This window comes from Nestor notabilis, unplaced genomic scaffold (assembly GCF_000696875.1).
Source record: "Nestor notabilis isolate BGI_N333 unplaced genomic scaffold, ASM69687v1 scaffold11836, whole genome shotgun sequence".
NCBI classification, from domain to species: Eukaryota; Metazoa; Chordata; class Aves; order Psittaciformes; family Psittacidae; genus Nestor; species Nestor notabilis.
The window spans coordinates 61958-76673 of NW_009933347.1; the positions used below are offsets into that span (position 1 = coordinate 61958).

At 37.9% G+C, this 14716-nt stretch overlaps 1 protein-coding gene across 1 annotated transcript in view; it reads left to right on the forward strand.

Annotated features, from left to right (window-relative positions):
* Window positions 1-14716, forward strand: part of PEPD (peptidase D) — a gene marked incomplete at both ends in the record, with an annotated part of 93517 nt that overhangs the window by 57121 nt on the left and 21680 nt on the right. The window contains one exon of the mRNA XM_010016841.1: window positions 12269-12337. Coding sequence (XP_010015143.1) covers window positions 12269-12337 — 69 coding nt within the window. The remainder of the gene's footprint in view (window positions 1-12268; window positions 12338-14716) is intronic.

Sequence of the window (14716 nt, forward strand, 5' to 3'; positions counted from 1 at the left end):
CAGCTAATGAGATTTTTATATATGCATCAGAACAAAGGCTTAATTACCTCAGGGAGAATGAATCTAGCCCAAAGTAATGTTTTTAAAATATCTCTCTGTAGTATTTCTGTGTCTGATATCTGAGTAGAAAGTCACAATTAATGTCTTCTGATGTCAGCTCTGTTTTGAGAGTGATGGCAAGGAACACTTTCTCCTTGAGAAAAAAGAGTGCCTACACACTCAATTACTCAAGAATAGTAATTTTGGGAAATACAGGCACTCTTTTCAAGCATGTACAGGTACATGGGAGCTACTTGGATGCTTAAACAGAAAGCACCCACGTTTTGTAGCTGTGTGGTGAAGCCTGACAAACTTGAATAGAAACTGAAATACATAGGTAAAATATAAACCATAAACAAGGGAAATGGTGAATTCTACCTGTTTACAAAATCAGCAGTTCTTAAATGGAAAACCAGCTTATTTGGGCAGAGACTTTTCTAAGTAAGGACTCAGGCAAGTTAAGTGTAAAAACACGTGTCCTAGCAAACCAGTGGTTGATGTTTCCTAAGCTTTACCCTGAATTCATAGAATTCAGTGCCTCTCAACTGCTCCCTGCCATAGTCTTCAAGAACATGTCAAGGTCTTCAAGAACATGTCCTGGTCTTGGTAGTCTGTCTGGTGCTTGGGACATGAGCCCAATCTTTTTACCTTGTGTTTGTAGAGACCTGACAGATCTATGGTAGGAGTGGCTGCTCCTATAGCCTGCTTATGGGGTTTCACCACTGATCTCATCTAATACTTGCTTTATCAGTGAGGAATGGCAAATAAAGCCTGTATTTCTGTTTATATCTTGTAAGTTTACTGAATCCAGCAAAAGAGGTTTACCTCTTCTGTGTGTAGTCACCTCCAGAGGGAGATGAAAGGTCTAATAGACTAGTGAAAAGATAATTGCCAGCTAAATCAAGAAGTATTTAAAACACTTTTTATATTCCCAGCAGACTAGTGCTTGTGGCTTGCAGGCATCCTGGACTGTCTGTTGGAGCTGCTCACATTCCCAGATTTTCAAGGCAAGAAATAAGTGTTGAGAATTTCTGTGAATTGATCGACTGCTGCTTGGATATAGCATTAGACTTTGGGACATGATTGAAGACAGTGTGACTATGTACATCTTTTTTCACTGTTTTTTGGGATGTGATTGCTTGTTCATCTACATCAGGGGGAAGTGCAGAACACCTTGTGGGGTTAGTCTGGGGTTCGTCCTGTGAGTCCTGCCTCTGTGTGTTTTGGTGGGTGCTTTCATCTTCCTGTAGGGAGAAGGAGCTGTGGTGGGTAACAAATCTTCCATATAGAGAGAACAGATGACGTGATTTTGGTGTAAGAGCGTGACTGTGACTCCTGACAGATGTGGCTCTGTTATGTAGTTTTACATATTGACATGAGCAGTTTCAAGCACATGCAGCTTCATGACAAAACTTTTTCTTTAATTTTTTGACAGATCTAAAGAGTATATACTGTTGGCCCACTACTGGAATCCTTGTTTGATTTGCTGCTAGATGAGGCTCAGCAATGCCAGGAATGGAGTAACCAAAATGTCCTCAGAATTTTAGGCATGCAATGAAATGTTAGGCTCATTTATAGTTGTTTGATGTCATCTTTCTAATCCTCGTGGTTTTAATTCTTTCTAATGAGAGCAGTAGATCTGGAGAAACTGATGAACACTGAGCTGGGCAATTTTCTGTGTGTCACTTACGAGCAGGCAAGTGGATTTGTCAGGCCTTGCATGGCAGCTTGAATTGTTGAAAGTTCTGTTGAGGGTGTACTTTCCCTTCCCTTTCACCTGAACGATGCTATGTACTCTGCAGTGAGGACTAAGGGGACTATGATCAGTGTTATGGATTTCTTCTTGGGAGTGCAAGAGCTCCAGAGCTGTTGTAATCATCTCTGCTGAACACATTTCATTTTGTACCCCATGTCTTGCAATGGTATTTGCTTTGAAAGTTGCATATTGGCTTCTTAGGAGTTGAAGTTAGTTAATATGTTTGTAAAGGTCTGCTCTCATGAGTTCAGTTTGCAAAATTCTCCCTGCATGAGCAGAAATCCACTCATGCTGGAGTTTCCAGGGCAGCATGCAGGGGAATGTAGTTTCTTCCGTCTCTTGAAAATGCTTTCTGGTTCTGTTGTATTAGATTGACTTGAATTTAGCTTGCTGGTCTGTTGGGACAGAAGATTGTTGGAGACTCGCCAGATTAATCTGGACACTTTTAGCCATATAGTGTTTAAGTGTTGATACATGTTTTCTTTACTCAGAGCCTTTTTCAAAGACTTATAAGCCCTCTCTAGATTTTTATAACAGATAGTTCATAGCCCCAAGAGTGGATCCTTGGGCTCATCTATCTCAGGGTTGGCTCTCAAAAGAGTAATTCCACTGGATTGAAGAGGCAAGTGTTTGAAATTCAGGAGACTATAAAATTGATTCTTCCATAAAGAGGTAATTTGTGGTAAATGGTGTAGTCCTCTGGGCAGCTATTCACTCATTTTATATGACCAGGACCCTTGAAACATGGTCAGAAAGATTAGAGAAGGACATCTCTTATCTGTCGTTTATCTGCACGAGCCAGGAAGACTTCTCTTCTTTTGACAACACAGTATCTGGGAGCAGACCCAGCCAAACATACCATCATACTCTGGGCTTCTGCGGGCAGGGAAAATGCAATTTTGAGAAAAGTTTAGATGGTGTTCTGGAGTTAACTAGATCATTCCGAAATACTTAACCAGGCTTTCTATACTTAGCTGCATGTTCTCTGCTAGGGAAGCAGTAATGCACTGCATTATTCCAGAAAGTGTGTGGGAGATACAAGCAGGGTTGCAAGGCTCTGCCTCCTGGGAAGTAAGCATGAGCTCCTCCAAAAAAGTATCCCCACTGAGAAAATGTTAGTCAGCTCTTCACTTCCGTATTGCTGCAGTGCACTTGATTCTCTCCGCATGAAAGCAGGTAGGCAGCTGGCATTTCTGTGCTGTGTCCTTGCTTTAGTAGAAAATCTCTGTAGACAGAGAAAGAAATCACAGCACTTACTGGCCAAAGTGCCATTGTAAAAAAAAAAAAAAAAAGCAGTTATTATAGTTAGCATTTAAATAAGTAAGTAAATTAAACTGAAAGTAAGACAAGCTGTCAATATATATCTGTTTAGCTTCTATCGTAATGTTATTTCTGATATTAGCCTTATTACTGTCCTTCCCCAGCACTTCTAACAGCTGAAATGTTTCGTCTTCTCAAATACTTGTTCTTACTTAATATTACTGTGCATGCAGTCCTTAAACATGTTTGTCCTTGGCCTCATACTTAGAGGCACTAAGACAATAAACCCCGTAACCTGGTAGGAACGACAGGTGATGTGAGGAGATAGTCTCATTTGTCTGCTTGTTGCTTGTGTTGGCACTACAAGACTCTTGACATGGTGGAACAGCAATTGGGTGCTACACCTAATGTATTTAAGAGTTTGGTGGGTTTTTTTAATTATTATTCCAGGTAGATGTACTGTAATCTTTTAATAAGTAAGGAGTGTTCTCAGTAAACTTTGATACAGCACATTACAACATCAGCATTTGTTCTTGACATCTGTTAAGAATGAATACTTACATATTCAAAATGACCTTTCTATATATACTCTCCTGGGGAGATACAGTTCCTCTATTCTTCATTATCAGCTGTTGTTATTTAATCAAAATATAAATGGGTAGTGTGCACTTTATAAGGTGGGAAAGTACATTTCCTGCCCCCAAGAGCTTGCCTACATGCAGGAATAGACAGAAAGGGAAATTAAAGGAGAGGATTTATGTAAATCTAACTATGCAGCAACTTAAGTCTTGTGCGAGTATTTCAGTATCTGTGTGTTCAGTGGCTTCATCATAGGCACCCGTGATGGGAAAGCATCTTAACTATTAAAGTGTTAAATGCTGAATATTTTTAGAGAAAACTTGAAATAAACCAAAATATCAGCAATTTCACTATTATATCCAAATAGGAGATAATCAGCTTATGAAAATTATATTTCATGTATATGAGTCAGTGGAATAACATAATACACCTTTTTGAATATTTGTGAAGTACAATTTAGTAGGTAAATTAATCATGTTTCTCCTATAATCTTATTAGTTTCTTCATGTCAAATTCAGATCACTGAAAGCGGCAAAACCCTAGGACTGAGCTTACCGTGTTGTACAACTGCATGGAATATGCAGAGTTTAGAAACATGTTCAATAACTAATTTATCACATTTTAGGTTGTCTCAGAAAAGTAATAACATGCAAGTTTAAAGGTTGAATTGCTTCAGGATATTGAGTGTTCACAACCAGCTATCTGTATCTTCTGTGATTCAGAAAGAAATAATTTGTTCCATATTTGCATTACAAACTGACACAGCTGTCGTAAAGAACAGTTAAACTTCCATCATTTTCATAATGAAAATTGATGGCTACTGTAATAACTAAAACATCTCTTGGCTTGTGTTGTTTCCTAAGATTGTGAAGGAGAGAGGTAGGAAAACCAGTACAGATGTCACCTTATATTTTTTTCTTAACTCTGTCAGGTTTTTTTATTAGCCTTGTATTTTGAGTTGAAGAAACTCAAAGACATGCAAGTATAATAATAAGGATAAAGCATTTCTCTTTATTACAGTCAGTTACTGCTAATCTCCCTTTAGAGTTTTAATAGGGATTTATAGGGATTCATTTGTGTTTTAGGTTTGGAGATAATTAAGTACCTTTCTGCTGCAAAGAAGAAATCGAAAGAGAATTGGCTCAAAGCTAAAACAAGATTCCTGTACTAGTGCATATATTAAACTTCCTTTTATTTGGTTGTCACCCCAATAGGAATGATTAGTGGGTTGTAAAGAAAGAAAATGTATTGCATTACATCTATTAAAGCATGTTTTATATGTAACAGTAATTAAAATATAATTGAAATCATGAGTTCTTCTAATTACTGGCTTTACATAATAGTTAAAGAGTGAGCATCTACAAATGTGTCCTTTTTGCACATCTAGAAATGGTTTGCTGGCAGCATTTTAATTAAAGATGAATTAGTTAAAATGCAGTTTAATCATTCTGTCATCAAAGGATTTAGACACCATTAATTAGCTGTTGATAAATAGGTTTAAACTACAAAAAAATTAATTTAAAATATGCCAGTTGAGATCTAGAATTGTTAGAGTTGGAAATGGAGCAATGAATCTAAGAAAAATTCATGCCAGCTCTTTCTGTAATATTAGATTAAGTATGAAATTTAGACCAGCACAGAACTTAGTTCTGCCTTGTTAGTAATGAACGTGACTCAAATGGACTTTAGAATTGGTGAAGAAGTAAAACGGAGACCCCTCTTAATGGTTGTTGCTTTCTAGTGTGGCAGTGGGAATGTTTTTCCATTTACATGTTTGGTGAAGATTGAAAAGCCGTTTAAAAATCCTTCTGCTGTAAAAAATGGATGAAAAGAAATCTTGGATTCCAGGTTTTACAGCTAGCACATGGCTGTGTGGGAACAGTGCACAAGGAGATCACGCTGCTGTGTTAGCTACCTAAATACAACAGATGGGGAGTGCCAGGCTGCCAGGCAGGCCAGGAGCGTGAAGAAGGTGATGTTAGCACAGTGTAGAAGGACAAGTTCCCACCGTAAACCACATGCTTTACGACTGTGTTCAGTACTGAGCCACCCAGCTGGAGACTGACTGCTGTACTTGCTGTTGCCACAGACTACAGAACTGCATAGAGGGTCTGTTACCTCTGTCACCTGCAGGGATGGTTATGCAAACCAATCAAGTTTCATTGCTTGCAATGGTCTAATCATAGCTGGAGTCTCAGTGATGGCAATCTCTTGTGCCATTTATGCTGCTTCTGTCAGTTACTTGATGATGGTTCCCTGGAGCTCTGATGCAGTCCTTTGGGTAGCTCTTTGTATTTCTGTAACAGCCCCTTGGCAAACTTGGCAGATCTGGAAGAGGGTTATTCCTCTGATGACAGACCAGGTTGAGCATCTGCATATGAAAAAAAATGGGAGGAGGTAGACCTTAACTTGTAGGTTTGTACTATGAATATCTTAATCATCTTAATTGCTATGAAACAATTAAGGATTTCAGTAGTTCTATAGTCATAACATTTGAATTCATAAATTGACTGGGTTTTATGCATACGAGTCAATTCTGACAAATGATAGGTGCATGGAGTTAAAAGAGTTTCAGGAAAATAATGATTTGACATCCATACTTGAAGACTTTCTTAGAAGGCTTCTGGAGTGTTAATTTAAAGATCGACTTACTGGAAAGGTGTATTTACAGAGCGCTCTGACAGCTGTCCTATGTCTAGAGTACCTGTTCAGTTGTCTTGCCAAGCTTCTGGAAAAGCAACAGCAGCAGAGTATGAGGTTATAGACTTGCAGAATCGTTGTTTGCAATTGAATGTTGGTAATGAAATGGGTTAGCTGAACTTCTGTGAAACGGATTCTCAGAGTGAGGTAGAGAGATGTTGCACCAGCCTAGAATTAAATGAAAGGCACATCAAGTGAGAGTGGGTATATGCAGTTCTTCAAATGGCATCTGCTAAAACTCTTGCCCTTTCTGCATACTGGGGGAAAAAAAAATGGATTTAAATTCAAACAGAGCTGTTAGAAAAAACTTAACATCAATCTGTCTGGGAGGGAGAAAAGGAGATAATTCCACAGGCATTCTTAAACTGCTGCAGTATCATAGAGTCATGTTGTTCCTGACCAAAGAATTATTCAAAAATTTGGGGTTTGAAAAATGATGAGGGAAATCTTGTTTCACATGGAATGGTTAACTTTGGCAATAAAAGGACAAATTAATCAACAAAAAGAAAATATATGTGTGTGTGTGTGAGAGAGAGAGAGAAGAATGCAGTTCCAGGTTCTCTAAACTGACCAATCCATGTAGTTCGGAAAAAAAGATGAAGTATCCGCTAATGTCATATAATCTCTTCAGTTATTCTTTATATAAGACAGATAATTTATAATTGCCAGTCATGCAATTAAAATGCTGATTATCCCTCACCTAAACTCTCTTCTTGAACTGAGATTATCAGTAACCTTCAATCAATGAAAATCATATATGACATACGTGACAGTGTCAAGTTTTGTATTATTTATGGACTTTCTGTTTGATGGGTGGCTGGTTTCCAGGTAGCATTAATGGCTGGTGAAATGGCTTTGCCTTGGTGGACTGTTTCCTGAAGGAATGGCATTCCTTCTGATCTGTATCATTTTGTATGCTTAAAATATGTCTGTATTTTGGGGTAATCTTGCCATCTGTTCCTGTCCAGAGCTCTGGATACATCCGTTTTAGTACAGAGAAGTAGCACATTTAGGAAACACCAACCTGAATTTTTGGTTACAAAGGTGAGACCACTCACTTCTATGCTGCTTCTACACAGCTTTTCTTTATTTCATAATGGATTGTCTGCATGTAACTACGTTAATGTACTGCCAGTTTCATGTGTCGTACCTGCTTGCTAAAGTTACAGTTCTTCTATCCCAGCTGTACTCAAATAACATTTTTCTCTTCTATAGACCTATTATTATCTAGAGTTTGCTGCATATAAAGAAAAATAACTTAGTTGCTAAGAAAACACACACACAAAGAGAACAGAATTTCAGTGTTGGAATTCAGAAGGATCAACATTTTTTTGAAAAATAACACATTTTTCTGCTTGTGCATGATACAAATTAGGAGAATTTTAAACAGAGATGCTTCAAAGTATAGCTGCGTTCAGTGCCTCTGGTTGATAGTAAGCATCAGCAGATCTACTCTGTGACTGTGCAAAATAACCCAGCTGATGGTTGGATTGCAACATTTTCATTAGAAGTAGTGTAAACGGGTTTGAGAACTCATTGCACAGAAGTGGTTTTGTTTCCTGTTGTTCTTGGAGCAATAAATTCTGTTCTAAACAATTTCTGGTCATGTAAACCACTTAAATAATAACACTGCTTTCCTAAATCTCTAATTATATTGTCTCAAATGTGTAGAAGAATCCTTTGCTCGTCTGCTCATAGTTGTAATTTTCTTGTGATGCAAGTTTGTAATCCACCATTTGTTCATTAATAGTAAACTGGATTATTTCTCCTTCTCTTCTCCGCTCCCCTTCTTTACTCTTTTGCAATGAAGTACTGACTTTTGTGTTAAAACAACCTCAGACATATTTTGCAATACTTCAGTGTTGGTTGTGAACTAAATGAAAATAGGATTGGATAAACTAAGCCTTAAAACATCAAGTTGTCCATGGGAAATAGATTACATTACCAAAGTAAATTGGTTAACAAAGAAAAATGCTCTGTATTTAAGAACCTCACAGCATCTAGTGTGGAATTAAAGGAAGCACTACTCCTATGTCCACTGATTGACTGTTACTGACACCTCTTCTTCCTGTGTGCACGGTTCTTCCAGCCTAGTTTGATGCCAAGTGTAAATACTTCAGATATCACAGACAAATTATATTTACTGTGGCTTAAAAATTTTGTGTTACTAGGGCTTTATAGCTTTCTCATGTGAAGATATTTATGTGTCTAAATGATCAAAACAGTGACTTTCAGTCCTGATACAGAGAGATCAGCTTTGGAAAATTTGGCCTTTTGTGAGTTCTTTGTAAAAGCTCTGGGTTTTAGCCTGACTCATGGCTATGCTTGATACTTACACTGTACAAAAATAAAAGGGCACATTCTGGTTGTAATTCAAAAGTAAGTCAGTGCACATTTAACTAATAGATATTCCCCTACATCTTCCAACGGTACTGATTTAAAAAAAAAATAAAAATAAAACCAACAAAAAAAGAAACACCAGAAAAAAAAAACAACCCACCAAAAGAACAAACCTACAGAACTACCTTAAGCTTCTGTGGCTTCCAATTTATAGTTCAAAACCTCCTGCTTGCATTTCAAGGCAAGTCTCAAGGGCTGTGTTCAAAGAATACTATTTTTGAAGTGTGTAAAGGTTTCTTTTTATTAGAAGGCAACTTTCTCAAAGGTACACTGAGGATATTATTGTGGATCTGAAACATTCTGAAAATAGTTTTCCAGCGTGAAATTATATATATATATATGTACGTATTTTAAGTTATTTAAACATAATCACCTTAGTGAGATACTGTCCCATGAGTGTCCTTGACTCGTATGTACAGACAAGTTGTGCTTCTGACAGCAGATGTCTGATACACAGTCTAAAAATCTGGTTCCTGAACTACCAGTATCCAGCAGGTGTTCTTGACATGGCTCCAGTATCTGGAATAACAAACAGAGTTATTCGGTGGTTTTGGTCCTCCTCCATTGGAAATCTTGGAATGAGTAATTGTTTCTCCTTTCCAAAGCAATGTGCACACCTTGTTCTGCAGCACTTTGCTGTAGTTACTATGGATGTGGGACTTGGGTAGAGGTAGAAGAAAACACTGAGGAATGTCAGTGTTAGAGGAACTCACCTTAAGTTTTTAATTTGTCAGATGTTCTTGCCACTTTTTGTTCCTTCTCTATCTTTCTTTTCTCTGTACTTGCTGCATTTTCTGTAACTGCAGTTTTTACCTGTTTTTGTAAGATGTAAGCCAAAATACTGAATTGGATTTTTTTATAGAAATTGAACCTTTTAGAACTAAAAGTGTCTGAGTTTCAGAAGTGAATAGCTGAGAAATACAAAATGTGGTTTTCTTGAGTCTTGTTATGACTTAAGAAGAGCTGATGACAGGAATTCAAATTAGAGATTGCTTGTTTACCTCTTTTGGGAAATAAAAATCGCACTCTGCTAAGTGTGTATGGATATGTTGTAGTTTAGTGCTGAGGAAGATCTGAAAATAAGCAAAAAGTGTGATGGAAATCATTACAGATAGTTCCTATCCCTCCTGCTTTATGTGCCCCTATTCCTTAAATCCACTTAAGTTAGGAAAACTGTTGACATTAGACTACTTCATTTGATTCAATTTACATTTGTAGCACAGATCTGATTGTAATTGCAGTGTGCGTTAAGTAACAGTAGAAAGACCTAAGATGATCATAAGACACACGAACATTGTCAGAGCAAAAGTTTATCTATAGCAGGTTTTACTTTAATGGCATTTCAGGTTGTTCTGAAGTTGAGCTGCTTTAAGCATTCTGGAGTTTTGTTCGGATGTATACAATACTCCACAAGATTCCAGAAATAGGTATATACTTTTCCTGTTGCTTCTAATGATGAAGAAAGAGTTTTCTTCTCTCTCAAGTCCATACAGTCAAGGAGGTAGTCAAGACTGCGCAGAGAGGCGAGGATAACACTGTCCGGTGCCTCAGCAAATCTGAAAGGGTAGGGGCAGATTTACTGGAGTAGTTGGTGGCTGATACGTTTTTTAAGTTAATGGAAAAAGCAGTGATGTTTTTCAGATTACCTACAATCTCCAGTTTTCAGTCAGTTAAAGAAGCTGATGATTTTTTTGCAAAAAGAAGAGGTGCCAAACCCAGATGTATCCCTGTGTTAAAAAAGTTAGTTCCAAATCAGTGCAAGAACCCACGTCATCTGAACAGTTGTGTGCTTTTAAAAGTTAGCACCTGACCTGCAGACACACCAATGCCGTCGGGGGACATCAATTTGTGGGGTCAAAGGTCATGGGATCAAAGGTCACATTATTGTTAAATGTCAAGGGCATCAAAGGTTTCATAGGTCATAAATTGTTTTGTTCAGTTTAGTGGTAGCTCTGCTGTGCTCTCACTGTGCCAGCTTCTCCTTGCCTCTCCTGCCATTTGACCTGCTCCTGCCATTACTGGGGTTTGGGGCAATACAGAATTACCTTGTAAAACCACAGCACTTTGAGCAGAAAAGAGACCTTGTAAACTAGATCTCCCCAGGAAGCCTCTAAATGTATGTTTTCTTTTTTCCTTTGTGTGTTTAATTTGTGTGTTTTGTTTTGTTTCTCCTTAAATACTGTCATTTTGTATAATTTTAAAATCTGGTTTGGATTTACAAGCATGTAATGTCTTTAATATCCTTCAAAGTGCTTGAATTGTGTTCTGTGGATTGCTGCTGTGGAAGGACAAAATCACAACATCTCTATTCTTCTGAATAGACCCATTATCACTCCGTGTTAATGAAATGATTTCAGTATTACAAGTAGTGAGTTTTTGAAATTCATTCAGTATTAAAGGGAATTGGATTGTAATTAGAGCATATTTCAAAAAGAATAAAAGGATCCATGATATGTGCTCAGCTCTTAAAGCACCTAATCCTAAATTAATTGTTCTTTGGGCACATCTGCCCTCATATGAAGGGGATTTTGACAGTGAAGATAAAAATGTTTTAATGCTTTTAAGGCCAAACAGCTCCTCCAGCAGGATGGCAGTGCAAGAGGAGTACTGGTGGAGAGCGTGGGGCTCATTCTAATGTTACCACATTATCTTCTTGCTGTTGGGATTGAGTGTGTGTTAATTTTTTTCCCCATGTTTTGGCAGGGGAGATCAAAAGGTATTAAGGTACCACTATCCAAAACTGAGTAATTTTATGTTTTCTCTGTGTCTGTTGTGCTACAGACAAGAAAACATGAGACCATCCATTCCAGTGTGGACCATGATGCTGGCAGAGAGTGCCTGGCTTGACTTAATGGGAGAGCTCTGCTGGCTTGTCTGGAGAGGAAGGCATACAGCATAGTCAGATGTAGTTCAGGCTTCAGGGTTATTTTCAGCAGAATGTATCAGTGAGGTGGCAAAACCAAGAGAGCTTCTGCTGAAATTATTTGGAAGAAGAGCTTTTCCCTATCTGGTGGGCTCCTTCCCTGTGACCCTGGATTTCACTTTTGCTGAATTTGCACACCTGGACTGAAGGCAGGAAGGTTGAAAATAAGGATCATGGATATGATTTTATACCTGAAATGATGCAATGGTTTTCTCAGCCTCATTTCAGAGAGTTTGGCCAGCTTCAGCATTTACCTGTTACCATTCCTTTCAATCTGTGGTCAGATTTGACAACAGTGCTTTGCCTTTCTATGTTGTGTAGGTAAGGAAAGCAATTTGCCATTTGAAGTTACTGAGCTGCACTTGACCCCCTCCTCTCTGCTGCAGAGTTGCTTAATGGGCTTTGTGGAAATTGCATGATGCTCCGTAGAACAGCTGAGCTGTGGATGTGAGTGAATCTGAGTCTTCAGATGAGCAGAAACAGGCAGAGAGCCTCATTGGGGAGCCAGGGATTTGCACCAGCAGAGCTGTACTCAAAAAAGACTTAGTTTTTCTCCCTGTCCTATGGTTTGTTTTAATATATTATTAATTACCCCCTTTCTTACTTTGCAGCCTGTTCCAGCACTACTGCTATGCTCGAGGTGGCATGCGCCACACTTCCTACACTTGCATCTGTGGCAGGTAAGTCAGTGGTTTACACTGAGTTGTTGTAGTCTTTATGGCCAGGTTTCCACTGGACATTTGTAATATTGTTCCTTTGAGGTGCATCATGTGTTTGCAAGTGCCACCACAGTGAGTTTTGAACTGTTTCCTCTGGAAAAGCCAAAGAAAGGTATCTTAAAGAAATAACTTGGTTACAGATTCTGCTATACTCGAGAGATTCCCAGTGACTGCTACTATTGCCAAGATCACGTTTATGCTCATGTCTGTGCTGCAATTGCCTTTTTTGTTAAATAGTGTTACGAAGAAGGGCTTTAGAGCTATTTTCTCTTGCTCAAAAATACTCTTTTTGAAATATACCTTAAGTATTTAATATCTTTTTCAAAATTCTTTGCCTCAAAGGTTAGCATGCAATTAAACTAATATTTTTGGAATTTGGAAATACTTTGCTCTCTATTTTTCTTGCTGAACAGCTAGTGTTGGAGAAAATATACTTTGGGAAAGTATTATAAAAGTTTTCCCTGCAGTTGTAGAAATGCACATTTTTAATTTACAGAATTTCAACAGAATAGCATAGGATACATGTTGAAGAACAGCTGTGTGCTTTGTGCAGATATTAATCTTATTTAGTCAGTGGAATTAATCTAATCAGAGATGTGTGACAGTTAGATGAGGCATGTGTATCAGTATATCTGTTCCACTTGTAGAGCTGCTGCTACTCACAAACATTTGCTCTACACTGAAATCGCATACTCTTACAAAAGTAAATTTTACATTAATGACAGTAATGTTATATTGCTTTGGAGGTAATAGGGACAATTAGCATCTTCGCTTCTTTCTGCTGTTTACTCAATTGCTTATTCGTAAATGCAATTTTCCAATTTGTATGCAAAATTGCAATAGGAACATGAGCAGTTTTATGGCAAATTGTGCCTCTAAATTGTCTGAAAAGTTTCCTGTTTTAAGTACTGTCGTATAACTTGAGAATTAACATCCCATTGAAATGAGGCTCCATCTCTGTGGTATTGTCACAGGCTGTGATGGTAAAATCAAGTTGTCTCTGTGTATGGTTTTTCACAACCATACAGATTTCACATTCACTTGCAGTAAATTAAAACCCATGCTGTGGGGTCTGCTTTGGGTGCTAGACATCCATGGTTTTACTAAACCTATAGAAACATCTACTGCATGCTTGCATGGTGGGTCCTTGTGACCCCGTGGGGACAGACTAAACTCTCCACAGGACGGAAAAATCCAGGACCTGGTTACGTGACTCTGGGAACTCAGGAGGAGGAAAGCCCCAACAGTAGTTCAGAAGTGGGTGAACACAGGAGCTTCGTGGGTGTCCGGCTGCACCATGCTGGAGTGGCTTAGCAAGGTGTAGGAGTGGTGTATGAGCTGCCTCAGAACTACTGGAGGATTTAATACATGGAGAAGGGCTGCCCTTGAAATGTAAGATCCTAACAATATCATGACTCATTGTTGAAGTTGGGAGCTGTCATTGTATGCTACAATTAAAAGTGCAGACAAACGTGATTAAAAAAAACAACCAACATATAAGAAGGTAGAATACAAAGGCCTTTGTCCATAAATTGCTATAGTCTGACTATGAGCAATGAAGTAAGAGTGAATAATATTAACAGATTTAAGCTAGGTCCTAATAAAATGAATGTAAGTAGATATATTTGGTGAATTCAAACGTAATAACAGCAAAAATAGTAGGCATTTTTTTACCATGAAGATGTCATGCACTGTAAGTATTACACTTACCTACATTATAATTAAAAATAGCTATTGCAATTGGGATTTTTGAATAGTTATGTTTTCTTCTATTCATCTGGAGTTTTGTTGTTTTCCTGACACTTAAAGTTGTGGTATTTTGACAGGATCTTTTCTTTTTAGATTTCAGTCCTGATAATAATTTCTGTAGAAAGGAATCATGCTTCTAAATAAAAACCATGTTTGTTATTTAGATTTTAGAAAAGATGCTCACTAAGCTGGAAATCAAGAGTAATCAATACTATATTTCAGTATAGAAATAAATCACTTTGCACACGTTGAGTGCATCATTTGTTGCTGTTCGTGTCCAGTGTTACACTCTTCAGGAGATGGTAAATGAGTATTTTGTGTGACCAAATATGCTTTATGGATTCACTTGCATGTATTCACTCTCCAATCAGTTGAGAATAATAGGACACATATATTAGTATTACAAGTCATCACATAGCGAGGTTAGTCCTGTAGTTAGTGATACTTTCAAACACTTGTCAACTTGTCAGTGGTTTGAAGCGCAAACAGACGCCACGTAAGTGCAATTAAATGAGAATCATAGTATTTGATAAATGTACTTGGATATATTTAGCACCAATTAACAAAGCGTTGACTTCTGAGTGGTGTTCA